The sequence below is a fragment of the Tenrec ecaudatus genome, chromosome 1 (genome assembly GCF_050624435.1).
Source record: "Tenrec ecaudatus isolate mTenEca1 chromosome 1, mTenEca1.hap1, whole genome shotgun sequence".
NCBI lineage: Eukaryota > Metazoa > Chordata > Mammalia > Afrosoricida > Tenrecidae > Tenrec > Tenrec ecaudatus.
The window spans coordinates 124,538,231-124,558,495 of NC_134530.1; the positions used below are offsets into that span (position 1 = coordinate 124,538,231).

General features: G+C 43.5%; 2 protein-coding genes and 1 pseudogene across 4 annotated transcripts in view; 2 read left to right on the forward strand and 1 right to left on the reverse strand.

Moving 5' to 3' along the window:
• Window positions 1-10,193, reverse strand: part of GLMN (glomulin, FKBP associated protein) — a 37,403-nt gene extending 27,210 nt beyond the window's left edge. For both annotated transcript variants that reach the window (XR_012786120.1, XM_075558419.1), the window contains exons 1-3: window positions 10,057-10,193; window positions 5,916-5,981; window positions 5,438-5,563 (exon numbers count right to left, since the gene is read on the reverse strand). Coding sequence is in view for 1 of the 2 variants with exons in the window: in XM_075558419.1 (XP_075414534.1) it covers window positions 5,438-5,563; window positions 5,916-5,954 (165 nt within the window). In the remaining variant the exon portion in view is untranslated. The remainder of the gene's footprint in view (window positions 1-5,437; window positions 5,564-5,915; window positions 5,982-10,056) is intronic.
• The window catches only part of RPAP2 (RNA polymerase II associated protein 2), a 98,730-nt gene continuing 88,616 nt past the window's right edge, over window positions 10,152-20,265 (forward strand). For both annotated transcript variants that reach the window (XM_075558412.1, XM_075558404.1), the window contains exons 1-3: window positions 10,152-10,280; window positions 11,278-11,323; window positions 17,420-17,534. In XM_075558412.1, coding sequence (XP_075414527.1) covers window positions 10,208-10,280; window positions 11,278-11,323; window positions 17,420-17,534 — 234 coding nt within the window. In that variant the 5' untranslated portion in view covers window positions 10,152-10,207. The remainder of the gene's footprint in view (window positions 10,281-11,277; window positions 11,324-17,419; window positions 17,535-20,265) is intronic.
• On the forward strand, window positions 13,287-13,751 carry LOC142436925 (NADH dehydrogenase [ubiquinone] 1 alpha subcomplex subunit 5 pseudogene; annotated as a pseudogene).

Genomic DNA, 20,265 nt, shown 5'->3' on the forward strand with positions numbered 1-20,265 from the left:
CTGAGATCTCAAATTCAGACTTCTGGTTTCCAGAATGATGGGAAACTATCATTGACCAAAGCCATGGTATTTTCCATTGCTTCATATGCATGTTGGACTCTGAATAAGGAGGACAGAGAAGAATTGATGCATTTGAAGTATAGTGCGGGAGAAGAATGTTGACAGTATCTCTGACGGCTAAAAGGCCAGACGAGTCTGTCTGGGAAGAAGTACGGCCAGAATGCTCCTCAGCGGTAAGGATAATAAGACCTCATCCTGCATGCTTTGGACATGCTGTCAGGAGAGACCAGTCCCTGCAGGAGGACATCAAGCTATCTATGGACAGGGCAGTGAAAACGAGGAAGGGACTCAACGTGAGCAACTGCATGTGATTCCCACTCACAGGGACTCCACAGGATAGGGCAGAATAACCTCAAGAATTTTCGAGACCTGTCTTTCTCCCGAAGAGTGGCTGGTGGTTTAGAACTGCTGACCTCGCAGTTAGCAGCCCAATTCATAACCACTCTACCACTAGACTCCTTAAAAGACATTGCCAAATGTCCCTAGCCTAGCTGATGTCCTGTTGTTTTCTTCTATTTTCTATGTGGCTTGAGATTAATATTTAGGTCTTTACTACTGAGGAATATATTACGTTGTAAGGTTATTAATTCTTTTAAATTATTAAACATTTAACCCACTATTACTTATTAAATAACCCTATACAAGCTTTTAAAATTTAACTACCATGGTTCCCAGAGGACTCTACTTTTCCAATTAAGCCCTTACTTCCTTTCTATAGGTCTACTTGCATGTCGTGATTCTCTGAATAATTAACACTAATAGAAATCCCAGAGACACGCAGGCTTCGGTGGTAACCAGACAGTATCTAGAGGCCTCACAGCTTTGGTTTGGGAGGAAGGCAGATGGTGAAGCGTTCTGGGCAAGGGAACTACACACTCGCTGACTACTCACAAGCCTCCCCATTTAGTGCTCACAAGCCTATCAGGGACAGTTATTTTCCCAGCTTACAGAGGCGAACATCCAAGCTGGCTGTGAATGACACATCCCGTGTCCAAAAATGCTGCCTAGCCAGAATTTACACCAAAGTACATATAACTCTAAAGCCAAACCAAAAAACCTCCACAAACATCCAAATCCAGTACCACTCATCATGACCCTGTAAAGGGCTTCTGACACCGTAAATCATCACAGGTGAGAGCCTCACCTTTCTCCCGAGGAGCACCTGGTAGGTTTGCAGTCTGCAGCCCAATGAATAAGCACTATGCCACCAGAACTCCTACATCCAGACCCACTGATCCATGCTTTTCCCACTTCCCCCAAGCTTCTCCACCAGGGGCGATTTGGACCCTGCCCACAGGGCAGTACCAACGTCTACTCTGGAGGCAGTTTTGGTAGCCAGGGCTCCTGGTAGGAGGGGCTACTACCGGAAAAGGCCAACCTTCCTACCATGCCTAAGACTGACTGTCCCCACAAAAGTGACTACTATACTACAGTGCCTTGGGACACATTAGTCATAGGGCATTTTAAAGAAAAACATACACAAAGCAGACCAACAGTAAATCTTAATTAAGGTAGTGTCACTTCCTAAAAAAATCAAGTTGGGGTCAGTTTTAAATATTGTCAGCGCCAACAATACACTGGTGATTTGAAGCTATTGAGGATAAGCCACACATTAGCGGTTTAGAAGCACGCTAAAAATAACGCACTTATGCAAAAGCAACTGTGGGATTATAGAGACTTTTCCCCAGCTTTGTCTCCCCCAAAGACATGCCAAACATTAGGGGCTTTTTGCTAGCATATAGGGGGAGTTCAGAAGCTTAAGAGACATGCTCCCTGCTGTTAAGGACAATGGGCTACTTCTCGGTATGCAGTCATTGATTTGTTTCCCGTAGGTGGAGTTTACACCCTACTGATACTGATACAGGGAACAGGTCAAAACTGGCTGGTGACATTCAAAGCTAAGCTGCCATCCTGAATCTAGGATCTGCCCATTTTGTCACATGTATACCCCCAATCCCTCATCTTCCTATTGCGTGTATGTCCCTAGATTGTCCCCCTCTCATTTCTGTATAACCTATAGAGCAACCCTTTCCTGTGACGTAGGTCTTTACCTGTAATTAGTGGGCTTGTGACTGCCTGCCAAAGATATATAGGCCTGGGTTAGCAATAAAGATCTCTCTCTCTCTCTCTCTCTCTCTCTCTCTCTCTCTCTCTCTCTCTATCTTACCCTCTCTCATCCCCAAAAGCAATCAGACCCTTCCAATTCAACTCCGAACATGTGAGCAAGTGCTTACATGGTGTGAACGGGAAGTAAAGCAGAGCAGTTAGGCCTCTAACACCAGGCTGCCCAGCCAGCCCCTTTCCTTATTTCCAGAGTGGGTTTGGATTCTGGAGAGGCTAATGAACTCATAGATGCAGAGCACTTAAAAGGGGATTTGGCATAAAGTAAATGCTCAATAAGTGAAATTAAGAAGGGTTAAAACAACAGCTCAAAATTTACTTTATTTGGGGCTACAAATATACCTTAAACACAGATAAAAAAAACAATTACTACATATTAAACAAAATGTCCTCATTTTGCTAAAAAAGGAAGAAAGTTGGGGGCAAGCCCTGAACTGCTGATTAACAGATTATGATCACAGAGTTTTAGGAAGTCCTAAATCCACTCAAGGTGCCCTGTAAAGAAGCAGAGGTACCTTGACTAGATTGTGACACTCAAAAAGAAATGGTTCATATAAATCAAAAGTATTATAAATGAAAAAAGAGAAAGTTCCTAAAAAAATCAATCCCAATTAATGTAAAAAAATTGTCAAAAATGATGCTTTTTCTTGAATTCCTAAGAAAAAGCAGTAAAAGAAATCTTGACTCTGGTGGCATTGCGTCAGTACGGATCATGGTGGCCCATGCTTTAGAGTAGAACCGACCCACTGGTTTTCTTGGCTGTAATCGTTAGAAAAGCAGATCACCGGGCCTTCCTTTCACAGTGCCGCTGGGTAGGTTAGAACCTCAGGGTCCTTATCATCACAAGGAGACCAAAGATGCCAAATTTGGGAGTTAGTCTCAAGTACTGCACCCCAGAAAAAGGTGTCCCTAATCCACAAACAAGATCCATTTCCACTGAGAAAAGGGATTTCTCGGATTACCTCAGCTGAATGATAGTCTATAGCAAACCTGTTGCTGTTGAGTCAATTCTCCTTGTGACCCTAAAAAAAAAAAAAAATCACTGCCATAGAGTCAAGACTGACTCATAGCAACCCTATAGGACAGGGGAGAACTGCTTCTGTGGGTTTCCAAGACTGTAACTCATTATGGGAGTAGAAAGCCTCATCTTTCTTCTGTAGATGGACTGGTGGTTTCAAACTGCTGATATTAAAGTTAGCAGCCCAGCCCAATGAGTTACGACTGCACCACCGGGGCTCCAATAGTGACTCTACAGGACAGAGAATTGCCCCATGAGGCTTCCAACGCTGTCAGCTTTACAGAAGCAAGCTGCCACAGCACTGAGTGGCTGGTGGGGTCTATCCAACCTTTAGTTTAGCAGCTGAGCCCCTTACCAGCACGCCCCCAGAGTTCCTTCTGCTTCTATGTATATATACAAAATAGTGCTTTGCTTAAAAGTTGGCTTTCCCCAGACACTGGGGCGTCCAGTAGAGCAGCAGGGGGATCAGAGCAATGAAGTCCCCAGGGAATGCCAGGGATAGATGTGGGTACAAGTGATCCAAAATCAGTGGCAAGGAGGGTGTCGGAGGTCTGGAAGGGCTGGATCAAGGACAATGTAACCGACAGGAATTCCTGAAATTCAAATGAAGGCTGAACATGATAGTGTGACCAGAGGAAAGTACAAAGAAATAGAAGAAAGAACTAGGAGGCAAAGGGCATTTACAGAGATCTAAATACAGGCATATACAGATGTTAATATATATTCTATATGATGAGGGGGAAATAGATCTATGTACATATATTTATAGGTTTAGTATTAAGGAAACAGATGGACAGTGGGCCCCTACTCAAGTACTCCCTCAACACAAGAACACTTTGTTCTAACAATTCAGCAGTCTGAGATGCTCACCTTCCTGGCACGATCACTGAAGACAATGAGTACATAAGCAAATGTGGTGACGAAAGCTGATGGTGCCTGGCTATCAAAAGATATAGCATCTGAAGTCTTAAAGGCTTGAAAATAAACAAGTGGCCATCTAGCTGAGAAACAACAAAACCCAGATGGAAAAAGCACACCAGCCTGTAAGATCACGAGGCGTCGAAGGGATCAGGTATCAAAGACCAAAAAAAATCATAGCCTTGTAAATGAGGGGGAGTGCAGAGTGGGCACCCAGGGCCCATCTGTGGGCATTTGGACATCCCCTTGAAGAAGGGCCATGGGGAGGAGATGAGCCACTCAGGGTATGTATGATGTAGCAACGATGAAACATACAACTTTCCTCTAGTTCCTAAATGCTTCTCCACCCCCACCCCACTATCATGATCCCAATTCTACCTTTCAAATCTGGCTGGACGGGAGGATGTACACCAGTACAGATAGGAATTGGAAACACAGGGAATCCAGAACAGATGAAACTCTCAGGACCAGTGGTGAGGGAGGCGATACCAGAAGGGTGGAAGGAAGGTGAGGGAGAAAGGGGGAACTGATTACAAGGATATACATATAACCTCCGCTCTAGGGGATGGACAGCGGAGAAGTGGATGAAGAGAGACATTGGACAGTGTAAGATATAACAAAATAATAATAATTTATAAATTATCAAGGGTTCATGGGGGAGAGGGGAAGCAAGGAGGAAAAGGAAAAAATGAGGAGTGAATACCAGGGGCTCAAGTAGAAAGCAAATGTTTTGAGGATGAGGAAAACAAATGTACAAAAGTGCTTGACACAATGGATATATGTGTAGATTGTGATATGAGTTGTACAAGTCCACGATAAAGTGATTTAATGAAAAAAAAAGTTGGCTTTCCAAACACATTTTGCTGAAGTAAGAGAATTTTCTGGTGACCTAAAATGAATATGTAACTTTCTGAGGTTTCTATTTTTCCATGTCAATTCAAGATTTCAAAGCCACTGTTGGGTCCTCTAAAATCATAGGTAAGTCCTGTTCCTACAAAAGAGCTTTACTTATTTAAGGGCGATACAAAAAAATTAGTAGAAAAATGCCATTATCTTTTCATGCAGTTTTTCCACAATCTTTTAAAAGCCTACCTATACTACTGTCTCCTTGTTGTTAATAGCTCACATATTTATCTATTCCACCAGTCTGTAAACTTAAAGACATAAATATGCAAAATTCTGGGGGGGGGGTCTACTCCATATTTTCCTACTCTCCTTTGTTCTAATTGCTTAGATGTGTGATTAATAAATTAATAAATACTACCAGCGTATGGTTTTCTCTTCCCAGTAACATAAAGTACACACAAAGATAACACTTACCCTGTTCTTTTCATTTTGAATAATTTCCAACAGCTGGTCTATATGCCCCTCATCTATACACTTTTGGCCAGCTAACTGAAATAGACCAAAATCTTCTTCTTTAAAGTCTTCTTCTTCTAGGATTTGCTAGCAGAAACAAACACACATGCACAAATAAAAATTCAGTACAATGATTACTTGATTTAGCTCTGAAAAAAGAGAAATCTGCTTGAATTCTTATAAATTCCACATGTGTAGAAATTAGGATGACCATAATAAATACTTTTAACAAGTGATCTTGAAATCCACTTTATCAAAGACATCTCTGAAAGGGATCAGTATTAAAATTCTAAAGGCTAGTTAGATAAACATGTCACTCAGAGAAAGAATTTACTCTGCCTGCAGACCCTCGTGTTACTTACAGCAGAAAAAAGCAAAGATTAAAGAAGATATGCATTTGAGTGACCTCAGATGTAATGACAAAGGAAAAAATACTTACACATCTCTTTATTATGGACTGAAGCTCTTCCACAGCCATTTCTAGTGTTTACCTCTCCTCTCAGTGCTGAAAAGTAGCAAATACATTGTTACCTATCACTGATACTACATTGCACTGTTTGAAGGTCTATGTTCTTGTAATGCATTACTAGCAAAACCAAATTTTAAATCGCAAGTTTTAAAGCTGAAAATGTTATTAAAAGTTAGTTTCTTCAAAAATTATTTAAGTTTATTAACATGTTGCATACAATTGTGAATACAATCACATGTGAATTAGTCAATTAATATGCCCCTTCTAGTCATCATTCTGGACTCCAAATGCCGATGGTCCCATTTTAGAGGGCATTCTCTAATCTACTAATGGACAGGATGAGGATGGGCTTAAGACCTGAACCAAGGATGTAAACCAAGCCACGACCTTTGTTTCCTTTGGGGGCATCTTCACCTCTACTTTAGTTGTTGTTAGGTGCCAACCCTGAGGGATCCTATGCAAAACAGAACGAAACACTGCCCGTCCCCGTGCCATCCTCACCATTGCTTCTATGCCCGAGCCCACTGTTGCAGGCACTGTGTCTGTCCATCTTGTTGCGGCCCCTCTTTCACTGCCCTCTACTTTACCAAGTATGATGCCCTTTTCCAGGGACTGGTTTCTCCTGACAACACATCCAAAGCATGTGAGACAAAGTCTGGCCACCCTTCCCATCTAAGGAGCACTCTGGCTGTGCTTCTTCCAACACAGATAGGTTTATCCTTTCAGCAGTCCATGGTACTTTCGATATTCTTCTCCAGAACCACAATCCAAATGCATCAACTCTGCTACTGCCTTCCTTATTCAATGTCCAAACTCACAGGAATTTGAAGCAATTGAAGTAAATACCATGGCTTGGGTCAGGGACACCTTAGTCCCCAAAGCAACATCCGTGCTCTTCAATACTCTTCCGAGGTCTTGTGCAGCAGACTTACCTAATGCAATGCATCTTCTCATCTCTTTACATGGGCACTGGTTTAGGATCCAAGTAAGACAAAACCCTTGCCAACTTCAACCTGATCACCATTTACCATGCTACTATTTGGTCCAGTTGTGAGGATTTTGGTCTTTTTACATTGAGTTGTAATTCATACTGAAGGCAGCATCCGTGATCTTCATCAGCAAGTGCTTCAAGTCTTCCTCACTTAGAAAAGCAAGCAAGGTTGTGTCATCTGAGTGATGCGGGTTGTTAAAAAACCTCCCTCCAATCCTGGTGGTGAATTCTTCACATAAGCCAGCTTCTTTGATTATTTGCTCAGTATCCAGACTGAATAAGTATGGTGAGAGGATGCAACCCTGATGTACACCTTTCCTGATTTTAAGCCACGCAGTATTTCATTGTTCTGGTCCCTTGTTCTACCTTAGTAAAGGGTGTGAATTAAGACACTATCCTTTGTTTTCCTTGGAGATATACAGGTATCACACATCACTTCACCTGGAAAGCCAGACCTCTATTTCCAGACTGAGCTTTGGTAGAAGCAAGAAGACCGGCTGTGACATTTGGATATTTTTGGCTTCTGGCACTGGACCCTGCATTTGGCTCACCACTGTCTCACCTATGGACTTGGACTGAGCAGCACCCACCACCCTATAAGCCATTTCCCCAACGTTGCATTTGTTTCTGTGGGACTTTGCAGTGAATGCAGAAGCCAGAAGCTTGAGGGACTATAAGCTCATGGAAGGAGTGGGGGGAGGGAGCGAGAGTGGAGGGTTGAAGCAGAAAAGCATCTTAAAAAAGGTGGACATTTGGGGCATTTAAAATCTCCAACTCTTCTGGACTAGTCTGGAATCAATTCTTCTAAAATAAATGACACAATATGTAATCCTGACTTACCAAGTGGATACATAGATAGCTATGTGAGCTGACCAGTAAAGCGATGGCATATGTGGAATATACTCGAGTATACCAGAGTGAGTATATACATATACATATCATAGAAATCTTTAATATCAAAATGTGAAGATATTCTTTCTCAATATATCCTCCATCTAGGCCTGTATACGTCTAAAGGCAATATTTCTGTCTCTGTAACCCCTCTCCCAGAAAAACTGCCTTCTTTGATTTACATCACATTAAAATGGCAGTTTGGGCATCCTCAATCAGGTTCCTTTTCAGGTTCCTTTGAGTTTGGGAAGAGAGAGAAGTCAATAAAAATCTCTTGCTATCTTCAATAAATGAGCAGATACACTGTCATGATGGAAGAAAGGTCCTCAGCACAAGCTTCTCGGCCTTTATCTTCACCAGTGCAGTCTTAAAACTCTTTTAATGAGCCCCCATGATCATCTTGTGTCCTTCCAGAAAATCTATCAAGAGAATCCCTGCGGAATCCCCCCAAAATAGACACCATAACCTTCTGAACTGACTCTCTGCCTTAAATTTACCCAGCCCTGTAGATCCCTTTAGAAGCCACTGTTTTGTTGGGACTTTCTTTTGAAGACACCCTAGTAAGACTAAGATAAGAGTTTCACTGAGAAAACATCCACTGATGGCAGACATTTTTAAACACGTTCTGTTGGAATAAACTGCTACACGTATGAACTGGAACCCTAGTGGCAACACTTTTGACTTACCCTCCTGTTTTGCAAAAGATAGTTCTACATACATGTCTATGTGCTGCAAACAGATCCATGTATCTAGTCCAGCATACAGAAGACAAAACTCAGTCATAACCAAAAAGAACTGATCAGGGTTTGGAACCATGGGGGTGGGGGTAGACCTGTAGGTCAATTGGTAAAACATAGTCTACACACACACACACACACACACACACACACACACACACACACACACACACACACACACACACACACACAAAGGTTCTACAATCTACTTTGGTGAGTAGCCCCTAGGATTCTAACGGCTTGTAAGTGGCTACCTAAGATGCAATTATTGAAGAAAACCCAAGACTCAAAAGAAACAATTAGTCCAAAGGACTCACCAACCTTAGAACAGCAGTCTCCACTAATCCGACACCAAAAGAACTAGATGGTGCCCCGGCCTACTACTAGGCCCCCTCCGATCAGGATCAAAATGAAAGAAACTAGCAAAATGTCAGAAAAACGTAGACCCCAAAATAATTACTTTTAAAACCCCGATAAGAAACGAGTGGAAATCCTGAAACTATAGCCCTTCAAAACACCTTCTAAACACTCAACAAGCCTGGTTTAGAAAGGAAGTATTATCCCCCAGGCCTGGTCTCCTAACAGTCAACCTGTTTGAGACCAAATGGGCAAACATTCGCCCAAATCAAAGTTACAGGAAGACAGGCGGGAGGGGCAAGGAAGCAGGATGAACAAGAAAGCGGGAACCCAGGAGGGGTGCGAGAGGTGCGGAGGAGTGCTGTATGTTACCTGAGGTCACTGCATCTAAATGCCCCCCCAAAGGTGTATACATTATTGAGGGGGAAATGAATTTGCTGTCAACTTCCCCCCAAGCCGCGTTTTGTTTAAGTTGTTGCATCTTCCTTTCCTGCTGTATTTTAAAAGGAGCATTGTTTTAAAAATGCCCAAGTAGAGTAGAAACAAACGAAAACTTCTGAGCACTCCCCCAAGAGGTTGGGTAAATATGAAGTACTGAGAAAGGCTTTCTCAAAAAAAAAAAAAAAAAAAAAAAGACCAAGGCTTTCTCCTCACGGTGAATTTGGGGGGGCGAGTTCCCAAGGGCGAGCCTTGAAGTCAAAGTTCTAAAGGATGTTTCTTTTTTAATGTCCCGTTTGACAATAATTTGAGCGCAGCTCGATTAACTCTTGGAAGGAGAACGAAGGCTCGGATGCGCTCCGCCTCACGTAGTGGGGGGGACACGGCTCTCCAGGGGTTACAAAGTGATCATCAACCCAGGGCCGCGAACCTCTCGGGACGCCGGCATCCCGGCCCCGCAGGAGAGCCCACGCCTAGGGCCCCGCAGCAGGGGCGCGGGTCCGCGGCGCGCCCGTGGGCACAGCAAACCGCAGCGCTCGCGCGGGCGGCACCCAGGGAAGCCATTTCTCCCGCTTTCGGCTCGCCCCGGCCCTAGGCCCGCTCCGTGGCGTGGCCCGGTCGGCCCGCAGAGCCGGGCCCTCGGAGCCGCGCGACCCGCCGCGATCCGGCCGCCGGGACCCCCGGGGCGTGCACTTACCCGCCCAGCCGCCGCGGGGCCTCAGTCCCCTCCTCCGCTTCCCGGGGCCGCGCACGCCGCCCTGGCCCCGCCCCGCGTACGCCGGGGAGGCGGGGCGTCGGAGAGCGTCGCCGGCGCCGGCGCCGGGCCCGCCTCAGTCGACGGCACCCCGATGGCCGACTCGCTCGCGCGGGAGCTGCCGGGCCGCAGGGCGAGGAGTCCGGGCGCCGCCCGAAGGACCACAGGTATGAACAGGGAGCGCCTCCTGCCAGCTTCCGGGCTTCTCGGACCGCAGTCGCACCAGAGTTCCACACCGGGCCCTGAGCGCTGCGGTGCGCCGGCCCCGGGGAGAGGGGCTTCGGGTAGGGCGACCCAGCGCTTCCCGCCGCCCTCCTTCCTGCGCCAGGCCCCCGACTGCCCCCCGGCCCCTGTACACGCGTGTTCCAAGAGCTTCCTCGGCCTGGTTTGGCGGCAGAGGCGGCAAGTGCCCAGGGCAGCCTCCCCAGGCCGTGCGCAGCTGGTCTCGGATCCCAGCCCGAGATCTCCTCCAGACGCTCAGCTGTTGGGGTGCCCCGATTGTCAGAGGTGTAGGTCCCCTCCTTTTATCCCCTTCAGATGTCGCCCCAAACCAAAACAACACTGCCACTGTGTGAATCTTTACAGCAGCAGAAAGGCGTGCCTTTCGCTTGTGCAGCGGCTGATGGGTTTGAACTGTTGACCTCGCAGTTAGCAGCCCAACCTGTGACCCGTACAACCAGGACTCCTGAGCTTGCCCAAGAAGTCAGATTTTCAGAAATGCGAAACTAAGCCACGAGTTTGATTTTGGGTGCCCCCAGTCGCTTTCCACCCCTTGTGGCAGTAGAACTGCCCCATCGGGTTTTTTTAGCCGAATCCTTTAGGATAGGTACAGCTTGCCCAATCTTCATCTCACGGGGAGGCTGCGTGGGTTCAAACTGCTCAGGTTAGTTGCCAGCGCTTAATGGTTGTGCCACCAGGACTCCGTCTACTCTTGAGAATCCCAAAATCGAGAACATTTTAATCGAGAAAAATGAGCAAATCATTAATTTACAAAACCAAATTGGATTCCCTTCCCATTTCATTTTGGTTGACATGCAGGATTGGAAATGAAATGTGTGGAAAAGAGATGATCTACAGTTTGATCAGGACAGCAATCTGTCTTGTACTTAATATGTATATGCAGACTTGACCTACTGTGCATTTTTGTTATATTTTTTATTGTAGGTACTAAACAGACAAGAGCCTCCAAGCAAGAAGATGTTGTTAAGAGGTATGAAAGGACAACTGCATTCACTTATCTCAAAAATAAATAAATAAAATAACTTACTACTATAGAGTCAATTTTGACTTAAAACAACTATGTAGGAAGGAATAGAACTTCACCTTTACATTTTCCAGGTGTTAGATCTTTATAGTAGCAGAGAACCTCATCTTTTTCCCAAGAAGCAACTCGTGGGTTTTAACTGTTGATATTGCCAATAGCAGGCCATACCTAACCCACTATACCACCAGGGCTCCCGTACTCACTTACCTAGCTCATATAAATTGGACTGCTTTTAAAAACTATTAATAGGTACTATCTTAGAGAAAATTTTTATGTTAGGAGAGGTGGAAGTCTTAGAAGCTCTATGAAGCTTCACATTGACTGATCCAAACTAAACCAGGACTTAGGTTGCTGATGAAGGTGTAATTATAGAAAGATATCTATGAGAACATGCCTGAGTTAACCTGGTACTCCTTTTCTGTCTCTCCAGGTACACTTTATCTGTGTGTGAGTGATTTACTGGACAAGTTTCTCTCTCTCTGTCTTTAACGCTAAGAAGACTTTTCTGTTATTTGTAGTAATTCCAGGTTTCCATCAAGGGATTTTCTTTTTCTGTCTCTCTTGACTTCTTAAAGGGTTTCTAGAATATGTGAACTATAGAAAGAGGATTAAAGTAATTTATGTAAAACTTTTCATGAATCTTGTAATGGATTTTAGATTGAAAGACTATTGAGTGTGAGGTGTTCCAGATTAGGCCCTGAAGATAAGATGTTGAACAGAATGGACACAGCTCCTGTTCAGTGGAAGAGAGAGACACCAATGAGTTTATCACAAGTAAATGTATAATTACAGAACTGTAATAAGGCTATAAAAGAAACGACTGGTGTTATAAAGAAGAACTAATAATAAAACTAACATTTTAGCTGAAGGCTGGTGGAAAGAGTAACTTCTCTGAAGAAGTAATAGCCAAACCAATATTGAAAGGCTAAGTAGGACTTACAAACTATAATTCATTCCATCAAGTCAATTCTGACTCATAGAAATCTGATAGGGCAAAGTAGAATTGCCCCTGTGGGTTTCTGAGACTGATTCTTTATGGAAGTAAAAAGCCTCATCTTACTCCTGCAGAGCAACTGGTGGTTTTGAATTGCTGACCTTGTGGTTAGCAGCCTGATGCTAACCTATTACACTACCAGAGCTCCTTAGACAAATGCTAGTGAGGAATAATTTCTAACCATATGTGACAATATGTGTGGAAACCCTAAGACAAAGAGGTTGGCCAGTGCAAAGAAAAGAGCCATGCGTCCTTTGGTTTGTGGAAGCATTGTTTATTATCAAGTGACATGACTGAGTTACAATCAACTCGATGGTGAGTTTGGTTTTGGACCTTCCTCGGATATAGAGATTCTCTGAGGATCAGAGAAGTGAGCACAAAACTCGGTGTGTGTTGGGGCCAGCAAATTCTCAAAATTCCCATCAGCTTGACTCAAGGACCTGGCTTTTCAGTGACAATATTGTGCCAACTTCCTGCTTGCCTGGTACATATCATGCCTGGGGACTGACTGGTCTTTGAAAGTGAGAGGAATTAAGGCTGAAAGTTCACATGTAAAGCTTATGATGGTGTCTTACAGAAAGGAATGGGCCCTACAGTTTTTATTTAGAATTCTAATTTTACACATAATTTATGTGGCTCTTTTGGAAGGGATCAAGTTTCACTTGTGCTACTCATTACCGGGTGTTTTGCAGAATTAAAAAGAGTAAGAGAGAGAGAGAGAAGTGAACACAGTGGTGTGCAGCATTTGAACTAAGCGAGCAAAGGGGTGTAGGACAAGGTTAGAGAAGGCAAGGTGCTGGTCAGACAGAATCTGAAAAAATGAGTGATTAAGATTTTTTTATTCCACGTGTCAAAGAAAATGATAAGTAACAAATGATGGGATTGAAGTTATAAAAGTAGTTTTAAGAATTGAGAAATGGGCCGCGCGCCGGCCACTCGTCGGCGCTGTCATGGCGGGGCTGCTGAAGAAGACCACTGACCTGGTGGGATTGGCGGTATGTGAGACCCCCCAAGAGAGACTAAGAATATTATACACAAAGATCCTTGATGTTCTTGAACACATCCCTAAAAATGCGGCCTATAGAAAGTATACAGAAGAGATTACAAATGAGAAGCTAAATATGGTTAAAATGGAATCTGATATTAAAAGATTAGAAGCCCAAATTCAGGGTGGACAAATTGAGGAAGTGATTTTACAGGCGGAAAAGGAACTAAGTCTGGCAAGGAAAATGATCCAGTGGAAACCGTGGGAGCCTTTAGTGGAAGAGCCCCCTGCCAATCAGTGGAAATGGCCAATGTAATCCTCCATGTGTTATTTTACTGTGCTGATGGGAAAATGGTATAATAAAATATTCTGTTATATGATTAAAAAAAAAAGAATTGAGAAATGGTGGTCACTTGGGAATGGAGAAAATAGATAGATTTAAGCCCTGCTTTGGAGAGCTTTCCCCTGGGAAACAACATATTTTTTCATGGTTTGGCTTTAGGAAATATTGCAAGCGTAAAGTTCAATTGATGTGGACAATAAAAATTTGTAACTATTCAATACTGATCTGACCACAAACCTGAGATTAAAGCTAATTTTTTAATAGAATAATTAAAATGTGTTTTAAGTAGATCACCCATGGAAGTTAAAAATCCATAGAAGTGGCCTAATTTACTTATAGTTTTTCGGGAGAAGTGGCTCTTTGTTATTGTATTACAACTAAAAAATGAAAAGGAAGAATCTGAATGTGGCCTTTTTTTTAATCATTTTATTAGGGGCTCATACAACTCTTATCACGATCCATACATACAGCATTTGTGTAAAGCACTTTTTTACATTCGTTTCCCTCATTATTCTCAAAACATTTGCTCTCCACTTAAGCCCCTGGCATCAGGTCCTCACTTTCCCCCTCCCTCCCTGCTCCCCCATCCCTCATGCACCCTTGATAATTTATAAATTATTATTTTGTCATATATTGCCCTGTCCGACATCTCCCTTTACCCACTTTCCTGTTGTCTGTCCCCCAGGGAGGAGGGCACATGTAGATCCTTATAATAGGTTCCCCCTTTCCAACCCACCCTCCCTCTATCCTCCCAGTATCGCCTCTCATAACACTGGTCCTGAAGGGATCATCTGCCCTGGATTCCCTGTGTTTCTGGTTCCTATCTGTAGCAGTGTACATTCTCTGGTCTAGCCAGACTTTCAAGGTTGAATTGGGATCATGATAGTGGGGGGAGGAGGGCAGGAAATATTTAGGAACTAGAGGAAAGTTGTATTTTTCATCATTGCTACATTGCACCCTGAGTGGCTCATCTCTCTGAGACCGTTCTGGGCTTTAGGTCTCCACTCTGCCGCTCATTCACTATGATAAGATTTTTTGTTCTGGTGATGCCTGATACCTGATCCCTTCGACACCTCGTGATCGCACGGGCTAGAGTGCTTCTTTCATGTGGGCTTTGTTGCTTCTGAGCTAGATGGCTGCTTGTTTACCTTTATGCCTTTAAGACCCCAGACACTATACTTTTTGATAGCCAGGCACCAATAGCTTTCTTCGCCACATTTGCTTATGCACCCGCTTTGCCTTCAGCAGTTCTGTCGGGAAGGTGAGCATCATAGAATGCCAATTTAATAGAAGAAAGTATTCTTGCATTGAGGGAGTACTTGAGTGAGGCTCAGTGTCCTTCTGCTACCTTAATACTAAATCTATAAATATATGCACATAGATCTATTTCCCCATCATATATAAATTTATTTGCATATGCACATGTCTTTATCTAGAACTCTATAAATGCCCTTTTCCTCTATTTCCTTTGACTTTCCTCCTGTCCCACTATCATGCTCAGTCCCCACCAGGGTTTCAGTAATTCCTCTTTGTTACATTATCCTTGATCATGCCCAACCAGGCCTCCCATACCCTCCTCACCACCGATTTAGATCACTTGTTCCCTTGTCCCTGGTTTGTTAACACCACTGCCTTTCCCCCACCTCCTCCTCTCCCATGTCCCCCTGAAACTCTTGGTCCCATTGTTTTCTCCTCCAGACTGTTCATCCAGCCTATCTTATTTAGACAGACCTGCGAAGATAATAACATGCACACAAATAAGACAGAGCAAAATCAAGCAACAATATACAACAAAACAACAGCAACAACATACCAATGACAAAAATAAACACACACAAGAAAGAAAAGCTTATAGTTAGTTCAAGGATTACCCGTTAGCCTTTAGGAGTGTTTTTCAGTCCAGTCTGTTCATTCCAGTCCACCTTCAGCATTCCCTGGGGACCTCACCATTCCATTCCCTTGTTCTTTGCACCCCTCTCCCCCCAGTGTTTTGCCTCGGTGGGGGTGGAGGGGAGATCATATTGGGTGCAATTCCACATTGTGTCTCCAGTGCTGTCCCCCATAGGGCTGTGGGTCAGCCAGGGTGAATGTAGCCTTTCAACAAGCCTACAGTCCCCGGGTGGCACAAATGGTTAGGCTTTTTATGCACCAAAGTGTTGGAAGTTCAGACCCTCCCAAAAGTCCCTCAGAAGAAAAGCTTGCAATCTGATTCTCAAAGGTTCACAGCCTTGACAGTCCAATGGAGCACACTTTCACCATGCAACACATGGGGTTGCCATGAGTCAGGCCAGCTCACTGGCATCTGGTTTAGTTCCTGATGTCAGAATTGACACCACTTACAGTCTTACCAAGGGGATTAGCTATGAGCTGAATCAAGCTCAGGCTCCAGCTGCAAGCATGCAAGAAAACTTACTAACTTGTGAGCATGTGATGATTATACATCAGATGTCCCCGTTCTTCAGTGCAAAGATTGTTAGAAAAGAGAAAAAGATGGAGAGAGAATTTGTAGATTACACGACAAAGACATATCAAACTTAAGGAAATGATGAGAACTTAAACTTTAGTGGCTGGGGCTACAACTTGGATATTACAACAAAACTAACTCGAAAGGATGACTGGAATAGTCAGAATTAGAACGGTATTTACTTACGGGAGAAGGGACAGGTTCTGCTTTTATGTTTCATGGTAAGTGGGAACCAACGACAGTGCTGAGACTCACTGATGTCAGAAGAAGGACTGGCTCTTGCAGGGAAAAGCGTTCTTTTTCTAAACCATATCGTCGTCAGTGTATTTGACGAGACTTTACAACAGAAGCAGGTAAAGCCTTAGTGGCAAATATCATTCTGTCCTGTCAGACTGAGGCATTAGTCAGCTTTTGAGACTTGACACAAGTGTTTTTCCTCTTTAACCTAACATCTGGCTGCCTGTCAGAGCAAACCTTTCATCTTGAATACACAGAGGGATGGTAGAGTGTAAACCTTAACTGGCAAAAGCGCTTCATTTTCTTTTTATGTTGTCATGTTGTTGATGAGTGCCATCAAGTTGATTCCACCTTGCAGTGACCCCTGTACAGCAGAAATAAACATGTCCAACAGTGGTTGCCCGCTGCTGCAACCACGTCACTACGTCGCATTAAGGTTGCCCTCTTTCTCCCTGACCCCGTACCAAGCGTAAGGTCCTTCTCAGGAACTCATCCCCCTGAGAACATGTCCAAGGTAAAGTTGAGATGAAGTCTTGTCCTCCTAGTGACCCTGTTCACAGCAGAACAAAACACCGCCCAGACCTAGACCCTCTGCAGCCGTGGCGCTGCTGTGTCTGAGCCCCTCCTTGCAGTCACTGTGACAGTCTGTCTTCCTGAAGGTCTTCCACGTTTTCACCAACCCTCTAGTTCACTAAGCATGATGTACTTTAGGGGTTAGTCCCTCTGGATACCATGTCCAGAGTATACCAGATGAAATCTTGTCATACCTGATTCTAAGGAGCCTTCTGTCCTTAAATGCTTGCTGCGATTCTGAACCCTGGGATAATCCTGTTACTATGGCAGGCTGCTATGTACAGTGTAACAAGTAGTTTTCTCTCTTTGAAAGTTAGTGGATAGTAATAGTGTTTAAGCATAAATGTGCATGGTGAATATGGGGCTCTCTTAATTTTATGTTTTTAAGCATGGGGTATTGGCCATAATGAAGCTTCCAAGTAAAGTAGCTCTCCTTGAAACCTCAGGAAAGCAGAACTGGAAGCGGCTGTGAGAAAGAAGATTGAGTTTGAGAGAAAAGCTCTACAACTCGTGGAACAGCTTTTAGAAGAGAATGTTACAGAAGATTTCCTCATAGAATGTGTATGTATTAAGTTGGAAAATTATTGTGTAGCATAAGATCTTTAAATCTGTAATTTGAAACTTCATTGTACTATTGGAACCTTGGAATCTGTTGTCATCACTATATGCCAGCAACATACCATATAGACTCAAGTGTAAGCCAACCCGAATATCAGCCGAGGCACTTAATTTTACCACAAAAACTGCATTAAAAAGGTGTTTAAAAAAAAAGAGAGAAAATAATGATGGCAACAAATGTGCAAATGTGATTGGCAGAATGGATATATGTATGGATTGTGATGAGCGTTGTTTGAGCCCCCAATAAAATGATCAAAAAATTTTAAAAAATCTCAACTTATACTTCAGCATATGCGGTATGTTTGAAAATAATCAACTCTTTATTACTTTAAAAGCTATGCATGGAAAGACTATATATTTTCAGGGATCATTTCTAGAGTTCAGTACTAGAGAATTTTCTTTGATTATGTAGAGCACCCAGAACACATTCATGAAAAATGATGTTTAACCCCTTACCGAACGTAGTTCAACTAGTTTCCTAATCTCTGTGATTTTCTGACTTTCATTAATGATCAAAAATGCTTTGTTTGCCCTGTATTCTATATGTTGTGTTATTTTAAGTAGCAAATTATATTTTGATATTTTGTAAACAAAAAATATAGATCTTGTATTATTTAATATTCAGAGAGCTATAGCATGCATTTTTGTGTGTTTAACTTTTAAAATATTAAATTTTCAACAGGTATATCTTTTTTTCTTATTTTATTGGGGGCTTATACAACTCTTATCACAGTCCATACATCCATTCATCATGTCAAGCACATTTGTACATATGTTGCCATCATAATTTTCCAAACATTTTCTTTCTATGTGAGCCCTTGGTATCAGCTCCTTATTTTTTTTCCCTCCCTCCCTCATGATCCCTTGATAATTTATAAATTATTAGTTTTTTCATGTCTTACACTGACTAATATCCTCCTTTACCCACTTTTCTGTTATCCATCCCCCTGAGAGGAGGTTATAGGTAGATCATTGTGATCCGTTTCCCATAACACCCCCCACCTTACCCTTATCCTCCTGGTTTGGCTACTCTCAATATCGGTCCTGAGGAGTTTATCTGTACTGTATTCCCTATGTTTCCAGCTCTCATCTGATCAATGTATATGCTCTGGTCTAGCCAGATTAGTAAGTTAGAATTGGGATCATGACAGTGGCAGGGGAAGAAGCATTAAGGAACTAGAGGAAAGTCGTATGTTTCATCGGTGCTACACTGCACCCTGCCTGGCTTGTCTCCTCCTGCGGCCCTTCTGTAAGAGGATGTCCAGTTGTCTACAGATGGGCTTTGGGTCGCCACTCCACGCTCCCTCTCATTCACAATAATATGATTATTTGTTCTGGGTCTTTGATGTCTGATACCTGATCCTATCGACACTTCATGATCACACAGGCAGGTGTGCTTCTTCCATGTAGGCTTTGTTGCTTCTCAGCTAGATGGCCGCTTGTTTATCTTCAAACCTATAAGACCCCAGATGCTATATCTTTTGATAGCAGGGCACCTTCATCTTTCTTCACCACATTTGCTTATGTATCCATTTGTCTTCAGTGATCGTGTCAGGAAGATGAGAATCATGGAATGCCAGTTTAATAAAACAAAGTGTTCTTGCGTTGAGGGTGTACTTGAGTAAAGGTCCAATGTCCATCTCCTACATTAATACTAAACCTATAAATTTATGTACACAGATCTATTTCCCCATCATCATATATAAATATATTTACATATGTACAAGCCTGGAAATGCCCTTTGCCTCCTAGTTCTTTCTTCTATTTTCTTTTACTTTCTTCTTGTCCCACTATCATGTTCTGCCTTCATTTGGGTTTAATTCCTCTCAGTTACATTGCCCTTGATCAAGCCTTACCAGGTCTCCTACACCCTCCTCACCATTCATTTTAGATCGCTCTTGTTCCCTTGTCCCTGGGTTTGTTAACACCTTTTCCTTTCCCCTGCCTCTCCCTCTCCCATGTCCCCCTCTCCCGCCCCCCCGGAACCATTGGTCCCATTGTTTTCTCCTCCAGATTGTTTATCCTGCAGAGATAATAATATGCACAAAAAACAAGACAGATCAATACAAAGCAACAAAACAAAAAACCAATGACAAAAAAAGAAAAGCCTATAAATAGTTCAAGGTCTGTTTGTTGACCTTTAGGAGTGTTTTTAGTTTGAGTCTGATGGGGTGCCATGCCCTGGTGTTCCCTGGGGCCTTCATTGATCTGCACCCCTTGCTGTTCTGTTGCACACCCTTAGTGTTTCCCCTCAGTGTGGTAAGGTCAGATTGGGCACAATTCCCACACTGTCTCCAGTGTTGTTCCCCGTAGCGCTATAGGGTCAGTGAGGGATACCATGTCTCATAGTGGGGCTGGCCATATGATCCCCTCTGGATTGGCTGCTCTGAGCGGGAATATCATCCTCAAGGCTTGGTGGGCCAGGGTGTGCTCCACTCTCCCTTCCTCCCCCTTCATTTGCTCCCATGTGCTCTGATCAGACATGGCCCCCTACCTGAGCTGTGGCTTCAGTGCTGTCCTCTGAAGTAAATTCTTATGGGGAGGGAGGGGTGGCTGTCCATGTAGTTGGGATTGGGGCCAGCCCCTCAGAGCTCTATTGGTTCCCTGCTTCATACTGGTATGTTGCATTCACATCTTGGAGAACTGGGTTGAAGTTTGGTCTCTCCCTGTGGAG